Consider the following 18,818-nt stretch of genomic DNA (forward strand, 5'->3'; position numbering starts at 1 on the left):
TAGAGAGTAGATCTCATCAGATTTTAGAGTATGTTATGTAACTTAATGCCATACTAGTTCATTGCATACATTATTATTGTTTATTGCTCTGAGTTGCTTATCAGCATTTAATTGTTTATTTCAATATGCCTGTTTTGGACTATTTTATCTATTTAGTGTTCAACCTTCTAGCAATATCGAAGGCATATTCTCACATTCTTTGTTTAATCAGAACATTTGGCCACAGGTTATTGTCAATAACATGAGATACTGGTGATGACGGAATATGTTGTGTTCACAAGGATATTTAAAAACTCATTGTGCCTTCCCCAGAACTGTAGTTAAAGTGCAGATTAGAGATGTAAGTATATGTTATGAAAACTGGATTTATTCATTTATTCAGAAGTCTAGACTTGAAGATGACTTCTCAAAGAATTTCCTTAAGCCACCTTATTCTATACTACTCCTTAAAGCTGCTCCTCTGTTGTCATTATTAAAAGAGTATGATTATATAATTAGACTCTATCAGCCAGGATAAGGATTATTTTAGGCTTATACCATATTAGCTACAGACATTTTTGATAAGTAGATATTAGACATAATTATAGGGTAATATAACATCATATTTATCCATGACTTGAAGTGAAAAATCATCCCTCACAAATATAAATACTATATTTCAGTAAGATTTGATGTCTAACTGAATTAATATTTATAACTAGACTTTATCTATGGATGTTGAAGGATGCTTATTAGTGTAAAAAAGAAATTACTTAAGTTATCCCCTTGTATTTATTGTTAACCAGAAAAACAGATATTTTTAATGACTAACAGTGTTTGTGGGTGTGGATGTTAGTTCTGTAATGTATTTTAGTAATTGTGATGAGAGATCTCGGAGAAGCTAGTCTGTTTGTTGTAAAGAAATGAGATGTCCACTTAAAACAACATATTAGTGATGGCAGCTGGCAAATGTTTGAGTTTAAATTCACAAGTAATCTTACAGACTTCCCATAGCTATAGAAATAAACCCTCAGTAAATAAAACCAAAATTTATTGTAGTCACCACCACCTCTTCAAATTTAGAATCAATGCTTTATTCCTTTTTGATTCTTCATGCCTGGTATTTTATTTTTAAAGCCAATTCCCCAAAGTTAGTTGTTTTCCTACTATGAGCTTCTTCCTCTACAATGTCTCTACATGACAGTTTAAAAGAATATCGTATTAATGCAATTTGTAAACTATAATGTAATTAATTTGTTCATTTGTTTATTAATTTGGAGCTGAGAAAAACTTTTATCTAAAGAGTTTTGTCCACCTTGGTTTTGTTGTTAATAGCAATCAGACTTCCCTACACGATGTGGAATAAATGCCTTGAGTGAGAGAAGCTCAGCTATGTAGATCTCAGGCACGTTTCAGTGCCAGGATGTACTCAGCCAATAAAATGCTTATGCTTACTTTGTGGAGTGCTGTGTGCTTTGGAAGTGTTTCACCCCAAACATTTAACTAGTAGAGATAAGACCATGGAAACTTTTAGTTCCACCAATCTCCACTCCCTCCCCCTCCTCTTAGCAGAGCAGACCAGCTTTTCAGTGCCAAATTTATGGGTTTGCAATGTCCCTACTGAACTAAAAAGATACTCATAACATATATATTACTTCTTTTGTTTATTCATCTAAACTATTTATTATCATGAAAGAAAAGTCTAACAGAATTAACAGAAAAAATATGTTAAATAAATATGTAGAATACTTGTTTGGGAATGTGGTGACACATATACACTTAGAAATGCTACCCATTTATTTAGATACCACATAGTCAACTTATACCTACATTAATTTGTGCTTTAGATTCATACTGGAAATTTTCAAATGTGTACTTATCAGATCTTCTTTGTCGCATCTTAAATAGTCTGGCGCCACGGTTACTGAGATGGGATAATTCTTCCAACATGATATCTCTGGGGATGCTGACTTTTTTGCCCAGGTGCATGCCATCTACATCTGTAAAACAACATTCATGTGCATGAAACCCCAAGGTAAGCATTTTTAAATGCTTAGCTAAATTCCATAATTTATTGCCTGCTATATTCTAGTGTATTAGGTAGATAGAGACTCTTTACTCAGACTGGGTTGAATCCTAGCTTCCTTACTTTCTAACTGTATGATTATAGATATGATACTTATTTTTCTAAGCCTGAGGCTTCTCATATTTACAATGTGGATAATTCCTACTGAATATGCTTGATATGAAGATTAAATAAAATGTTACATATATAAATCACTTAGCTATGATACCTGGCACATAAAAAGAGCGAATGAAAATTAGCTAATAAGGCTATTAGTATAATTTAGTGTTCCCAAATTTAATGAATTTTCAAACAGCACAGCTTATAACTGTTTTAATATGTTCTATTTGACACCCCACATTTTTATGTGTGTTTGAGCTATCTCTATTACTCAAGTACCTACCCTCCGTCCAGGCCACTCCATTTCCCTGTCTCTGTCAAAATACCATTCATTCTGCAGCTACCACCAAGGAGCCCAGTATATAGTAGGCAGGTGGTAAATATTGAATGAACAAGTCCTTCTCAATCCAGCTTAAGTGCTATTTCTGTGAATCCCTTCACTAAATCTCTATTCATAATTATTTATGCCTTTTTCGTACTCCCATAGCACTGAATCACAATTACTTGATTCCATTTTACTTATTTAATGGTTTGCATTTCTTTTTCATGTTTTAGCATTTGTGTCTCCCATGCACTAAATATAGGAGATATCCAGCAAATGACTCTTATTTTCTGTTTCTAGTACTAAAGGACTTTTTTTAAATTGAAAAGAATGAACTCTCTATTTTCTCCCTTAATCAGGAATATATTTCTGTGTAACCCACAGAATCTCTTGCCACTGTAGACTGCTAGTAAATACACAGGAAAAAAATTGGGCCTTTAGTAAAATAAATAATTATTCAGATCGATTGAGGCAATATTCTTTGATGATGTGACAAGTTAACCCTAATAATTAGGTTTTTGGAGGTATTAGGGATGAAATAACAGAATTACTTGAATTTTCTTCTTATTTCTCTTTGGAAAAAAGCTATTTGTTTACATATTTTGATGGTACATGGAGAGGACCTCCACTAATATCAAGACTTCTGCTTCTGGGAAAATAGAGTAGATATCTTTTCCCTGTACTTCTACTAAACACAATTATAAGTCCTGGATGATATGTATAAAACAAACATAAGAAGACTCTGGAAGGTGAAGAGAAAAAGGCAACTAGCTAGGAACCTCAGGACTCAAGGAATAACATGGAAGTGAATTCTCTAGGTTTTCTTTTAACTTTATAAATCCCAGACTTGGTGCTAAGATGCTAGCAGCTCAGGCACGCCAACAAGGGCAGACAAAACAAAAAAACAAAAAAAAAAAACAAACAAAAAAATGCCCTAACAAAAGACTGATCATTAGCCGAAAGACTAGGAAAAGAGCAGCCTAGAAAAACAGAAAACTTTTGGACAATAGCCATGCTACTTCAGCAAAATACCAAAGAAAAAGCATGGGTCCTATCCATATCAACAAAGCCTAAGTGAGGACCCCAGAATTTTACCCTTCTGAGGCTGTAACAAGGTGCCCCCAAATTCCCACAGGGATGGTATCAGAAAAGCCAAGGAAGCTGGGACTTTCATCCCTGTCAGCCAGTAACAACCTTCCCTCCCTGCAGTGTTAGTGAAGACCACGTGGTGATTTCAAACTACCACCCCCTTCTGTAAGTAATTAAGAACTCTTCCCCTCAAATTCCAGTGGAAGACAAGTGAAGAACTTGCACTTCTACTTCCACCTGACAGTGATGAGGTGGCACTCTTTCCCTGCCTCCTGCTGAAGCAGTGTCAGACTAGGATAGATGAAAAAGAAGGCTTAAATAAGAGCAAGAGTCTTAGAGCAGAATATGAAAATTTCCAAGCTCCAGTAAAGAATCTTTTCATACCAGGAACAAGGAAGATCTCAAACCAAATGAAAAAAGATACCAACATGAGATGACTGAAATATTAAAATTATACAATTAAGATTTTAAAGCAGCCACGATAAAAATGCTTCAAGTAGCAATTACAAAGCTCCTAGAAACAAATGAAAACATAGAAATCTTCAGCAAAGAAAAAGTTATGGCAGGGAAATAAAAGATATAAAGACCCAATGGAAACTTTAGAACTGAAAATATATAACCAAAATAAAAGTTCAGTGGATGGAGTCACTAGCAGAATAGAGGGGAGAAAGGGAAAAAGAAATATGTGAACTGGGAGATAAACTAATAGAAATCACTCAATAAGAACAACTGAGAAAAAAATAAACTGAAAAAAAATGAAGAAAGGCTTAGGGAATAGTAGGACTAGAACAAAAGACACAGCATTTGTGTTGCTGAAGGTCCAGGAGAATAGAAGCAAGTGAGGCTAGAAAAGTACTCAAAGAAATAATGGTTAAAAACTCCTCAAATCAGGCAAGAAAGAGAAATCTGCAGATTCAAGAAGCTAAGTGTCTTGTACAAGATAAATCAATAGAACGTCACAAGACATATTAAAACCTCCTAAAAATTAAAGATGAGAAACCTTGAAAGCAGCCAGAGAAAAATGACAGCTTACCTATAGGGAGAAAAAGAAATGAAAATGATAGTGAATTTCTCACTAGAAACCATGAAAATCAGGAAAAAGTGGCACAAAGTTACTGAAAGAAAAAGGAAAAAAAACCTGTCAACCCAGAATCTGATATCCAGTCAAAATATCCTTTAGAAATGGGAGAATTTGAAATATTTTCAAATAAAGGGAAACTAGGAGAATTTGTTTCCTGGAAACCTATCCTAAGACAATGGTCAGGCAGCTATAAAAAAATACCAAAGATCGGTAGCTTCTAAACAACAGAAATTTCTCACAGTTCTGGAGACTAGAAGTCTGGGATCTAGGTGCCAGCATAGTTGGGGTTCTGGTGAAAGCCCTCTTCTAGATTCCAGATTGCTGATTTCTTACTGTGTTGTCACATGGTGGAAGGGACAAGGTAGCTCTCTTGGACCTCTTTTATAAGGGCATTAATGCACTTTCATGAGGACGCCACTGTCATGACCTAATCACCTCCAAAGATTCTATATCTTAATACCACCACAAGGGGCATTAGGGTTGCAGTATATGAATTTGGCGGGGACATAAACACTCAGATCATAGCAAACAGCTAAGGGAAGTTCTTTAAACAGAAGGGAAACAATAAAATACGGAGCAAGGAAAGAATAGAGTAAGCAACAGTGTGGGTAAATACAATAACCTTCCCCTCTCCTCTTGAGTTTTCTAAACTATGTTTGCTGTTAGAAGCAAAAATTGTAACAGTCTCTGATATAATTATAAATGAATGTAGAAGAAATAGTTAAGATAATTATATTATTAACAAAAGAGAATAAAGGGACATGAAAGTAGGTAAGTTTTCTATACTTCACTTGAATTGATAAAGTGACAATATTAGTAGACCTTGATAAGTTATGTATATGTAATGTAATCCTTATAGCAACTACTAAAAAAGTTATTACAGATGGACTTGAAATTACTATAGATAAATAGAAATGGAAATCTTAAAAATGTTCAAGTAATCCATAGAAAAATGGGAAAAAGAAAACAGAAATGAAAAACAGAGACAATGAACAGAAAACAAATAAAATAGTTAAGCCCTAACACATCAATAATCACATTAAATATACATGCTCTAAATATATCAATTAAAGGACAAAGACTGCAGACTATATTTAAAAATGTGACCCATCTATATGCTATCTATAAGATACTCACTTCAAATAAGTGAGTTGAACAATATAGGCAAGTTGAAAGTAACAGGGTGATGGCCACCTGGTTGACTCAGATGGATAAATGTCGGACTTTTTATTTTGGCTCTGGTCATGAGTAAAATAAACCTCAACAAATTTAAGAGTTAAAATTGTACAGAATATGCTTTCTGGTTACAATGGAATCACATTAGAAATCAAGAACAGAAAGATAATAGGAAAATCTCTAAACATTTTGAAACTAAACAATAATATACTTCTAAATAATCCATGGGTCAAAGAGGAAGTATCAAGGGAAATTTAAAAAAGTCATTGATCTGAAAATAAATAAATAATAAATAAATAAATAAATATTCATTGATCTAAATGAAAATAAAAATAGAGCATATCAAAATTCATGGGACACAGTTAATACAGTGCTGAGCAAGACATTTGTAGCACTAAATGCATACATTAAAAAAAAAGAAAGAAAAAGTCTCAAATGAATAATCTAAGCTTCCACCTTAAAAACCTAGAAAAAGGGGGCAACTAGGTGCTCAGTCAGTTAATTGTCCCATTCTTGATTTCTGCTCAGGTCATGATCCCAGGGTCCTAAGATCAAGCCCCACAAAGGGCTCCACACTGAGCAGGAAGTCTGCTTAAGAGTCTCTCCTTCTTCCTCTATCCCTCACCCTCCACCCACACCCCCACCAGTTTGCACACATATGCACATGCATTCTTTCTATTAAAAAAAAAAACCTAGAAAAAGAAGAGTAAAATCAACCCAAAGCAAGCAGAAGGAAAAAAATAATAAAAATAGCAGCAGAAATTAAAAACCAGTTAAGCATGGAGTTAGATTTTGAAAGATCAATAAAATTGACAAGTCCCTAGCTAGACTGACACAGACAAAAATGTAAAAGATACAAATTACCAATGTTAGGAACAAAAGAAGGAACTACAGGAACTACAGATACTGTAGATAGCAAATGAAAAATAAGAGAATACTGTGAACAACTTTATACATAAATTCACATAAATTTGAAAACTTAAAAAAACTGAACAATTTTTGAAAAGCACAAAGTATCACATTTCAAATAGATAATTGATTAATCTTAGACTATAAAGCAATCAAATTTACAATTTTAAAATCTCCCAAAAAAGAAATCTTCAAATTTAGATAATTTCACTCGAGAAGTCTACCAAACATGTCAAGAATTAGCACCCAGTTCATAATCACTCATATGTTGCTGTTGGAAATTAGAATGGTAAAGCCACTCTAGAAAGTAATTTAGTAGTTTCCGTTAAAAACCTACCATAGAACTAACAGGAATACTGGGCATTTATCCTAATAAAATGAAAGCTTACATTCACGCAAAAAGCTATGTACAAATGTTCATAGCATGTTTTTTTAATTGAAAGCAAAACAAGGGCAGCCTGGATGGCTCAGTGGTTTAGTGCCACCTTTAGCCCAGGGCGTGATCCTGGAGCCCCAGGATCAAGTCCCACGTCAGGCTCCCTGCATGAAGCCTGTTTCTCCCTTCGCCTGTGTCTCTGCCATGTGCTTGCTCACGCGCTCTCTCTCTCTCATTAATAAATAAATTTAAAAAATTTTTTTTAAAATCTTAAAAAAAAAATCCAGACATTCTTCAATGGGTAAATGGTTAAAAATACTGTGGTCCATCCATATCATGGTACTCAGCAATAAAAAGTACCAAAACTATTGAAACATACATCATCCAGATCTATCTCCAGAGAATTCCACTGAGTGAAGAAAGCCATTCCCAAAGGTTACACACACACACACACACACACACACTATATGTGTGTATATATATATATATATATATATATATATATATATATATGGCTATATGTATAAGGCTATATGTATATATAAAAGCTATATGTGTATAAGTGTATATATGTGTGTGTGTGTGTGTATATATATATATATATATACACACATATTCTTGAAATGGAAAAATATATACCGAGCAGAATAGTGATTGGCAGGAGTCTCTTGACTGTATTAGTGACAATATTCTGGTTGTGATAGTGTAGTATAGCTTTATAAGACATTACCTTGGGGGAAATTAGGAAAATGTACATGATGGGACAGCTATGTATTATTTCTTACAATTACATATGAACTACAATTAACTCAAAAAAAAAAAAAAGGCTACGAAGCCATAAAAAGACATGAATAATACTTAAGTGTAAACTGCTAAATGAAAAAAGCCAGTCTGTAAAGGCTACATGCTAATGTCATTCCAACTACATGATATTCTGGAAAAGGTAAAAGTCCAAAAGACAGTAAAAGTGGTGCCAGGGAGTTGTGGGGTGGGGAATGAGGATAAACAGATAGAGTACAAGGGATTTTTAGGACAGTGAGACTGTTCTGTATGATACTATAATGGGAGATACATGACATTATGCATTCATGAAAGTCCAAAGATCGCTACATAGAGTGATCCCTAGTGTAAACTATGGACTACAGTGCTTGTTTTTGTTTTTGTTTTTGTTTTTTTAAGATTTTATTTATTTATTTGAGAGAGAGCATGCGCAAGCAGGGGAGGAGCAGAGTGAGGGGGAGACAATCTCCAGTGGACTCTGCACTGAGCAAAGAACCCGATGAGGGTCTCCATTCCCAGGACCCTGAGATCATGACCCCAGCTGAAACCGAGAGTTGGACATTTAACCAACTGAGCCACTCAGGTACCCCTGAACTTTAGCTTTTAATAGTGTATCAGTATTTGTTCATCAACCATAACAAGTATATCACACTATGGCAGGATGTTAATAATAGGGGAAACTATGTGTTGGGAGGAGAAGGGGTATATGGGAACACTCCATACTTTCTCCTTGTTTTTTTTTCTGTAAACCTAAAACTGCTCTAAAAAATCAAGTGTATTATTTTAAAAATTTAATTAAAACAATTCATAGCCCCTCCTAATGCAATGCAAAGCAGCTTTGTCTGCTCTCTAGTATGAAAAAAAGAAGAAGAAGCTATGCTTTACAATCCCCAGGGATGACACAGATTGCCTACTGAGAAGGAATAGGAGGAGGAACAGAGCAAAGCAAAGGGGAGGGTGTTTTATAATAGTTCCCTGGGATTTGCTTGCCAGCCCTGCTGAGCTCTACAGGGAATATTCACCTTCGGTTATTTGCAAGTGTTTGGAATCTTTGTTACTGTGTGCTTGGAACATGGAAGAAGAAGCTAGGTTATTTTTCATCATATCTGTGAATATATACCTCAATATTATAGAGACAATGACAGAGTGGGCTCTCTCAACTTTTTTATTCTATAATCAAAATAGCAGGTTCCCTTTAGATCACAAAGGATAGAAGAAACAGTATTCCTTCTACTTAGTGCAGTTATAGGAGGGGGGAATCTCCTTTTTTAAATGCTTTTCAAAACAATTTAGTTAGCAATGAGAGAGAGAGAGAGAATGAAATAGTAACACAAAAAAATAAAAAATCTACAGATTTTTTCCATTTAACCTTTTCTAGAAATACATATTTGATAAAATGTAATTATATATTACAAATAATTTTTTAAAAGATTTTATTTATTTATTCATGAGAGACAGAGAGAGGCAGAGACACAGGAAGAGGGAGAAGCTGGCTTCCTGTGGGGAACTGGATGTGGAATTCAATCTCAGGACCCCAGGATCAATAACCTGAGCTGAAGGCAGATGCTCAACCATTGAGCCACCCAGGTGAACCTACAAATGTTTTTTTTTTTTTTTTAATTAGGTTTTTCCTGAAAAACTTTTCTAGTATGAAATTTTCAGGAAATGGAAAATGTCCCAAAGCAGGCATCCACTAGAAAATGCCCAGTTAGCAATCTTTATAGTTATGGAATCTTTCTCCTTACAGTTAAAGCTACAAAGTTTTTCCATAAAGAAACCATAACAGAAAAGCAACTTTTTTCTTCCTCCCCATTTCTAATACTAACTTGAGTCATTACCAAGGGTTAAATGAAAATAGAGATGTTAGAAAAGGAATAGCACATTATTATGTTAATTTCAATATCTTCTAAATTCCAAGCTATGTTGTAAGTTTAATTCTGTGACTCTAGACAGATATTTGAGAAAATGTTTTTATTTCATTTCCCTCTTCCTAATAGTTCCCCAATATTAGCTGATTCCACCAACATTTCTGAAATAGCCATATGACTTAAGTAGATTCCATCCTGTTGGCCCCTGTGATTTACAGTAGTCTTCTGGGTTGTGTTTGACTGGAATTGATCAGCTTTGTGATTGATTCAGAAACAAGTACAAGACCTAATCCAGGCCAATGAGAATGAATATCATGACTTTTCTCTGCAAATGCTGTGCCAAAGATGCTTTCTTTACCTTGTTGCATGTAAGCACAACATGGTGAGTGGCCATCTGAAAGTATTAAAGACCCCTGGGGCCAGAAGTACTAGATGATAAGTCAGCACTAGAGCAAGCTTCTACTGGCTCACAAGAATTGGCTGGTAAATTTGCAAGAATTCTGTGAGCCAGTAGTTAACTTCAGTAAACACAGCCCTAATTAAAATTAAATTATATAAATTTAATAATTAGATAAAGTATTTAAAATCAAAGGAGGGATCCCTGGGTGGCGCAGCGGTTTGGCGCTTGCCTTTGGCCCAGGGCGCGATCCTGGAGACCCGGGATCGAATCCCACGTCGGGCTCCCGGTGCATGGAGCCTGCTTCTCCCTCTGCCTCTGTCTCTGCCTCTCTCTATCTCTCTGTGACTATCATAAATAAATAAAAATTAAAAAAAATTAAAAAAAATAAATAAAATCAAAGGAACACTCAAAATATCACTTTCTTGGTCTTTTTACTATGTTTTGCTATTATCTGTGTTTCTGATGTTACTTATATCTGTTTGCATGTGTATGTGTATGGTGGAAATACTATATAATGTATTACTGCACATATTTTCCTAATTCTGCATTCAGTGCCTTCTTGACAGTAGCTTGAAATCAGCTATGGTGAGTGTATTTAAACCATTGAAATTGGCAAACTCTAGAAACCAAGGCATTTCTCCCCCAGAGAACCAGTTGTTAAGTATTTACTAGCCAAGCACTAGACAGGGGAATATGTTAAGTCAACATATTTTGCATAAACAAACAAACAACAAAAGACATATCTAAAATCTCTAAGATTTTCTTCCCTTCCCTTCTAATAGTTAAATTTATGATGTAACTAGAGCAGGAGTTGCAAACCATCCATGAGGGGAATCTAATGTATAAACACTTTCATTACTTAAACTTTCAGAGTGAAGAACAAAGTCAACTGAGCACATAGAATCCAAGTTCAGCTGTTCCCTGCCCTTTATTGCAAACCCCTCTGCAGGGTCTTAACACTGTATTTAATCTGGATGCCTGATAAATGATACAACTTATTCAGGATACATATCCTTGCCTTGATGGATTAAAGGTTGTCTTTGTGGCATTAGGTCATCTATTGAAAATAATATTGCTAGACATACTTTCCTGTTGATGTCATTTATAGTGATCCAGCATTTTTCCTTTATTCTTTAAAGACTTTATAGATTTGATATATCATATTTTGCTACTATTTCAAGAATCGGTGATTATTTATGAACAGTCGAATACCTTAATTATAAATTGATATAGACATATAAGCTAAGGGTCTGGCCCATAACCAAATTAATTTCCACAAAAAGCCCACAAATTTTCATCTACTAGAAATAACAAATAATTGTTAACCAATATTCTTCCTCTGTAGTGTCCTCATTACACTACTACTAGCCACTACTAGTGGCTTTTGTAGTTAAATTAATATTTAAAATCTCACATTAAAATGTTCAAATATTTTGATTCTTGAGTATACTTTCCTTCTACCTTTCATATTGTGGAGCCCTATTACTCTGAGTATTAGAAACCAAATGGAAAATTGCATTTCCTTGAGACATGTGATCTTTGAAAATTCAATCAGCTCCTTTTTCAAAGCTTACTTGGATGCATAGTCTTATGAACAAACACTGGACTTAAGTTCCTCCAAAAGGAAATATTCTTTTTTTTTTTTTGCACTCATTTCAGACATTAATGTTCTGAAACTTGATCAAATGACTTATGTGTGCGTAGGTAGTTCTACATATTTAATGTGAAATTTTGATCCTACCAAAATTAAAGTTAGATCAGTGAATCTAATTCAGTTTGTAAAGATATTCATTTACACATAATTGTAGTAAGACAAAAGATCTTTTTAAAAACGCTTTCCCCCTGATACCTTGGCAGCTGCAGTTCTGGTGGACTGGGCAAAAGCAGTGCAGGGGAGTTAACTGAAACAGACTTGCTCTAGCATGGTCCTGTTGATTTACTTAGAAGCCTGAGGCCAAGAGATTTTCTCTGTACTTGTATCTGTCCCTTCTGCCTGTTGGCCTTTGCGGATTGAATAATGGTCCATAAAATATGCTTTATTGCAAAATGTAACATACATATATACATATTACATAAAAGATAATAGTCCACACTGTGATTCTGAATAATGCCTGAAAAGACTACAATTGATAATAGGGTCATAAATAACTTTTTTTACATTAAAAAGTGGATTTTGAAATCCATTTAAGATTCTTTAATTTCCTGTTTAATATCTCTTTGCCTTGATTTGAGTCCTATGGCTGTTTTATAAAGTTTTCAAAAACTTACTATTAAAATATTATCATTTATATTTGCAAATGACATATCAGATAAAGGGCTAGTTTCCAAGATCTATAATGAACTTATTAAACTCAACAGCAATGAAACAATCCAATCATGAAATGGGCAAAAGACATGAACAGAAATCTCACAGAGGAAGACAGACATGGCCAACAAGCACATGAGGAAATGCTCCACATCACTTGCCATCAGGGAAATACAAATTAAAACCACAATGAGATACCACCTCACACCAGTGAGAATGGTGAAAATTAACAAAGCAGGAAACCACAAATGTTGGAGAGGATGTGGAGAAAGAGGAACCCTACTGCACTGTTGGTGGGAATGTGAACTGGTGCAGCCACTCTGGAAAACTGTGTGGAGGTTCCTCAAGGAGTTAAAAATAGATCTGCCCTACGACCCAGCAATTGCACTGCTGGGGATTTACCCCAAAGATACAGATGCAATGAAATGCCGGGACACCTGCACCCCGAGGTTTCTAGCAGCAATGTCCACAATAGCCAAACTGTGGAAGGAGCCTCGTGTCCCTCAAAAGATGAATGGATAAAGAAGATGTGGTCTATGTATACAGTGGAATATTACTCAGCCATTAGAAACGACAAATACCCACCATTTGCTTTGACGTGGATGGAACTGGAGGGTATTATGCTGAGTGAAATAAGTCAATCGGAGAAGGACAAACATTATATGGTCTCATTCATTTGGGGAATATAAAAAATAGTGACAGAGAATAAAGGGGAAAGGAGAAAAAAAAAGTGGGAAATATCAGAAAGGGAGACAGAATATGAAAGACTCCTAACTCTGGGAAACGAACTAGGGGTGGTGGAAAGGGAGGTGGGCAGGTGGTGGGGGTGACTGGGTGACGGGCACTGAGGTGGGCACTTCACAGGATGAGCGCTGGGTGTTATTCTATATGTTGGCAAATTGAACACCAATAAAAAATAAATTTATAAAAAAATATTACCATTTAATAACTGGAATTTTATAAACATTTAAGAAATGAGATTACCATTATATTGAATTACACAATTTGAATTACCCATCTACTACTGTTTATAAAATGTATATGTACAGCATATTAGAGTGAAAAAGGCCACAAAGAAACTAGCATGATAGAATAATATTGTTGGACTTAAATACTGTGATTTCTACTTGGGTGGTAACAAAAATTTAACCTAGCTCTCTGCTACTACTTTTCTGATGGATTTTATTAGAAGCTTAGAAACCTCTGGCATGCTCAGAAAATCTATGAATTCACAAGATGTTACTGCACACCAACTTCCAAAACAAAACATACTTTTTTCCTTGGGGTTATGGAATGCTAATGTATGAATTTAAACCAAGAAAAACTAATAAACTTGTACACTGAAGCATTAGGTTAAGTTCTTTTTCTCCCCCAACTTTTTATGTTTGATCTGTGGTATTTAAGGCCTTCTCGGTGTCTTAATTTTAACACTGATGGCTTGACTTGTTACAGTTTAAGATATGCTGATACAGGAGAAACAAAAGGGGTCCTCACATAATCTTTCATCTGAATTTCTAGATTTTATACTCTGTACTTTTCAAAGTGCCCATGTAATTTATTATCATTGTCTTTGTTATTAGAGAAACTCAAATACACTGATGTCTGACTTCAGCACATAGCTCAATATATTAGAATCATGGAATTTTAGAATTAGATGTATCAGCAAATCCAACCTTCTCATGCTCAGATGAAGAATCTGATGTCTGGTCTGGAACCCAGGGCTCCTGGTACCATATCAACAACAGCGCTCCATTTAGAACCTGGACTTCCTGTTTTCAGACCACAAAGCTAAACTCTTTCCTGAAGTCACAAAAACAGTCTGCTCAATCCTCTTCTGTGTGCTGGGAAAAGCTGTTCACCAGTCATGTGTGGAAAAATAAAAAAACATAAACAAGAAACATACCAAAAAAGCCTTCTCTGAGCCCCAGTGAAAAAAAACTGTAGGGAGACTGAAGCAGTCTTTCGAGGCACTTGGTTTTCCCTGTTTCTGAAGTTCTTCTAAATTGTCAGTTTTATCTGTGTAAAACCAACGGACAGCTTATGCCCGGTTCTTCTTATGGTTATTTTAGTTCCAATTCCTTTTTTCCACCATTTCTGGACAAATGCCAATTGCTCCAGAGCGCATCCCCTTCTATTCTTACTCCCCCTCCTCTTTCTTTGTCAATTTATGACTCCCTATCATTTTGTGCTTTCCTATCTCCTTCCCTCCTCCTCTGGTATTCAAGTCTGAAAGAGTTACTGAGAGAGAAACAGGATTAATACTAGAGAATATGTACCAATTGGGAGTAAACAGCACAGGGCTGATGGGTATGAAACTTTTATAAGCCAACTTTTCATGCCCCAACAACTAGCTCATGCACAGATAATGGCAAAACATTTCTATATTTTTGTCTGTCTTTTAGAATAGCACTTGTTAGATGGCAGCAACATGACTCTCATACTTCTGTATAAAGCACAGTTTTGTATCACAGCAGTAATACAAGACAACTACTACCATCAGCTCTACTCCTTCTAATACTAATGATGATCATCATGCTGATGATCGTGATATCATGATATAAGAGATGTAAAAGTATTGAGCCTTAGTGTCAGGGGATACTTTCTATTAATTATTTGTTGGGAGTGTGGTATATTTGCTGCTGGGACATAAGTTGATACCGCAAACATAATGGATCCATAATGAGTAACAATTTGGGGCATAGTTAGTAGAGGTTGAAAGTTACCTACATTTTTACTTATTCTATCCAATTCTATATATTTTAGCCTATATAGATAGGATTTCTCATTAATTCTTTGAGGTTATTTCTCCTTCAGATGGAATGAGTTTTCTGATGTAAAACCCTCCTTTTTTGATTCTTATATTTTCCTACCAATTGATTTCAGAGGCTCACCAGTATAGTGTCTCTCCCAGACTCAAGAACTGGAGTGAACTTCCTTCCAGTTCATGTTAAGAGACAACCGACTTAGGCAGATTATTGTCACATTTCATTCTTCTCCAGGCTAAATGTTTTTGAAAAGTGATATAAAAAGTAAAGGAGTTATAACATACCAAAAAAAAATTTTGATACACAATATTTTGTGCATCAAGGGAGAAGGGCTTTGAAAACATCCTTCTCTGTTCAGTTTTATAAAGGAAAATCCAATCCAAGTTTGATTCACTTAGTGTTATAGTTAAGATCAAAATAGTTGCATGCTCTATCTTAAGTTATCCAGATTTTTTACTGCTGTGAAGTATGTGAAAGTTTGGAGGATTATTCCCAAAAAGGCTTCTCTGCAGTCTGTCTCATCTCTGCATCCATGATACTTCCCAAGCTTCAGATCTCTAGACACCATGTCATATACAAATAGTAAAATTCCATATAAAATGTCAGAAGAAATAAGAAAGGGAAATTATTTAAGTTGTTTCATAAAGTACTACAGCTATTTTATCTGAGATGAGTTAAGAAAGTCTGCGATCATCCTGCATTATCTGGATACTTGACCTCCAAACAAAGGCAGAGCATGTGACTCCACTTAGGGGGCTGGAAATCTACCCGTGACTTGGGAAGAAGGCTTCAGCAGACTTTACATGGCCAGGACCTGCTGGTGGTAAGATAATAATTTGGAGGGTTTTTTCCCCTTGAGAGAATAGTATTTTTTTTTTAATATTTCACAAACACATAAGTTATAAGAAAAAGAAAAAGATATTCTTACCCTTGTAGGTCTATGTCAGGACTAACATAGAGTAGAATCCAACACATGATTTAAACTGGGAATACATTAAATGGATCAATTGATTAATGATTATAATACAATTAGAAAATAATTTATCTCAAGTCCAATTTTAAGGTAAATAATTTATTCTCAAACTCAAGTGTCCATCTAGTTTTTCCTTATTGATCAGGAAAACTAAAAGAAACAATTTCAAGTAAACTGCCTGAAGCAGGAAATATAAAGAAGCATAAAAATGTAAAAGATGTGTGAAGTTTTGAACTTTGGACTGGTACAAGTTTAGTTCTAGAATCTGATTCAGAACTATTTTCACTTTATTCCAAGCTAGTCTGACATCATAGTAAAACGTGGAAACTAAGTTGAATACAGCATGCTAATTTTATGTTGCAAAAAATAGAAAATAAAACTTAATAATAGGACTCTTTAGATATGACTACATTGTATGGGAGGGCCTAAAACAATCCTTGATTTGTTCTATGCAGTGTGCTTTATGGAAGGTGAAATATGAAAACACCATACTTACCCCTGTTCCTGGCTGCCCCCACCAGATCTCATGCCTTTAGGTCTCAATAGTGTTCAGGTGAAAGTTTACATTCCTTGTCAATGGAGGGGAAATAAGGAGGCACTCTGAAAACTCCACAGATATATCTGGAATGGCTCAAACCAGCCCTTAAAAACATTTGGATATTCTACTCGTTCACTTTTAAAATTGATGCTATCCTTTGCTCATAGAGTTCACTTTCCTTTATAACAATCAAAATGCAATTTTGAAAGTATTGCTTTCTAGAGTTATTTGCTAGAACTTAAGGAAGGAAAAGGAGAGTGGAGTGGAATATCATCTTGCCTCTAATTTATATTAAATTTTTTTGAGTTACATACTTTGAGACTACATAAACTTTATATTTCCTTAGACATTATAAACAAAAGTACATCTCTACAGAAAATATTGTATTAAACCAATTACTAAATATGAAGACTGGTTTCAGGGTTAAAGAATATTCATAATATGAACTCTAACTCAACAGCTTTTGTCCAAAAAAGGATGATAGAGTATATTTTTAATGTTTTATGTAATGTAAGTAAAAGAAATCAAGATATGCCATGTGGTTGGACCATGGAGACAAGTATGAGACCTGTCCAAAAAAAGGAATTGAGAGTGATATTAACTTATAATGTGAAATGTGAAAGGCAAGCCAGGCAGAATGTACATCAGCTGTCAGATTGCTTCATTCCTTTAGAGCAGTTGTTCATCTGAAAATAGCTTTCAGATGAGAAAGGATGACTACAAAAGGATTAGTTACCATAGGCTTTTCTACACCCCCTAGAGCTCCAGGTTTATTATGACACAATAGCAAGAATTTAAAGGAAGTAATCTATAGAATACTAAATAACGTCAGGAAGGATCTTCATTAATGCTGAGCTATATTAATGCTAAAGAATGATGTTTATTGATACCATTTCCATGGATTTCCTTCATGATGGCTGATGCTTGCTGTTTTCTCTGCTTCACCATGGTATTATGTGAAAGCATGTTTTTTTTGTTCCCTGTAGAAAATAAAGGAACGTTATTGAGGCAACATGAAGAACTCATTTGGAGTGTCTTATAATCATCCTTTTGAAAGAGAACATCTTTGTTCCCTACTAGGAATTTATTATTGCTTTCTACTGAGTGATTTAATATGCATTCTCTATCTGGTGACAGGGCATGTTATTCATTGACAGGCAATGTCACAGTGAACAGAAGATAATACTCAGGGTTTCAGGCCCAGTCTTATCTGCACACTTGTACATTGGTCACCAGGCAATCAGAAACAATGAAAGAGCTGCCTCCTTTCCCTTCCCTCTTGCTTTTCCATGGTTTATTTTAATCTGTCATTGTTTCCTTATTGGTCTTAATTTGTGCCAGCATCAGAGTACATCAATTCCAGCAAACTCTAAGAATGAAAAAGGACACTAGATTAAACCAGAACTCATTGGTGGCCTTTTAATATTAGCATCAACAGCTGCCCTTTAAAGCAAAGAATGCCCATTTATGAGTCATAACTCTGAACCTCCTTGGACAAACTGACTAATAAAACATTTTAGGAAACAATATACTCACCTTGCTCTTAGACTGTGCTTTTCAGCAGGGATGAATCCCAATTTGTGGAGGAAAGAGTGGAGATGGAATATGGATGGCACTTGGGCCCGATGGTTTTTATCCCTGAGCCTGAGACGGCATGGTCCCTAGCTCTGACTCAAACTGGGGACTGAGCCTTTCTGAAGAGACTGGCATCCAGCTGACATCAACTGACTATATATAGCACCAAATACTTCAGCTACTCATATCTTCCTGGCTAAAGGGAGGAACAGAGAAAGATTAGGTTCTCTCCATTGTGTTTCTAGTTTGGGAGGTGGTTGAATGAACATACAGAAAGTTTTTATGGAGCACCTTCTCTTTGAGGAGATAGTGGCCAAAAGGGATTTTTAAAACTTTTTAAGATGGATCTTATGCTGCATCTTAATTAAGGTGGCAAGACACATACATGAATTAGAACAGAATGATAGATCATTAACCATTAAAATGAAAGTATGGGAAATAATACCTATGGAGTTTCAAGAATGAGGAAAGCGATGTGGGGTGGATCAGTAGAGCCA

At 35.2% G+C, this 18,818-nt stretch overlaps 1 protein-coding gene across 1 annotated transcript in view; it reads right to left on the minus strand.

Annotated features, from left to right (window-relative positions):
- MYOZ2 (myozenin 2) overlaps nt 1–18,435 on the minus strand; it is a 39,267-nt gene extending 20,832 nt beyond the window's left edge. The window contains exons 1-3 of the mRNA XM_055342451.1: nt 18,283–18,435; nt 17,637–17,726; nt 1,810–1,979 (exon numbers count right to left, since the gene is read on the minus strand). Coding sequence (XP_055198426.1) covers nt 1,810–1,979; nt 17,637–17,712 — 246 coding nt within the window. The 5' untranslated portion in view covers nt 17,713–17,726; nt 18,283–18,435. The remainder of the gene's footprint in view (nt 1–1,809; nt 1,980–17,636; nt 17,727–18,282) is intronic.
- Between the last annotated feature and the right edge of the window lie 383 nt (nt 18,436–18,818).

Source organism: Nyctereutes procyonoides, unplaced genomic scaffold (genome assembly GCF_905146905.1).
Source record: "Nyctereutes procyonoides isolate TBG_1078 unplaced genomic scaffold, NYPRO_anot_genome, whole genome shotgun sequence".
Classification (NCBI taxonomy): domain Eukaryota; kingdom Metazoa; phylum Chordata; class Mammalia; order Carnivora; family Canidae; genus Nyctereutes; species Nyctereutes procyonoides.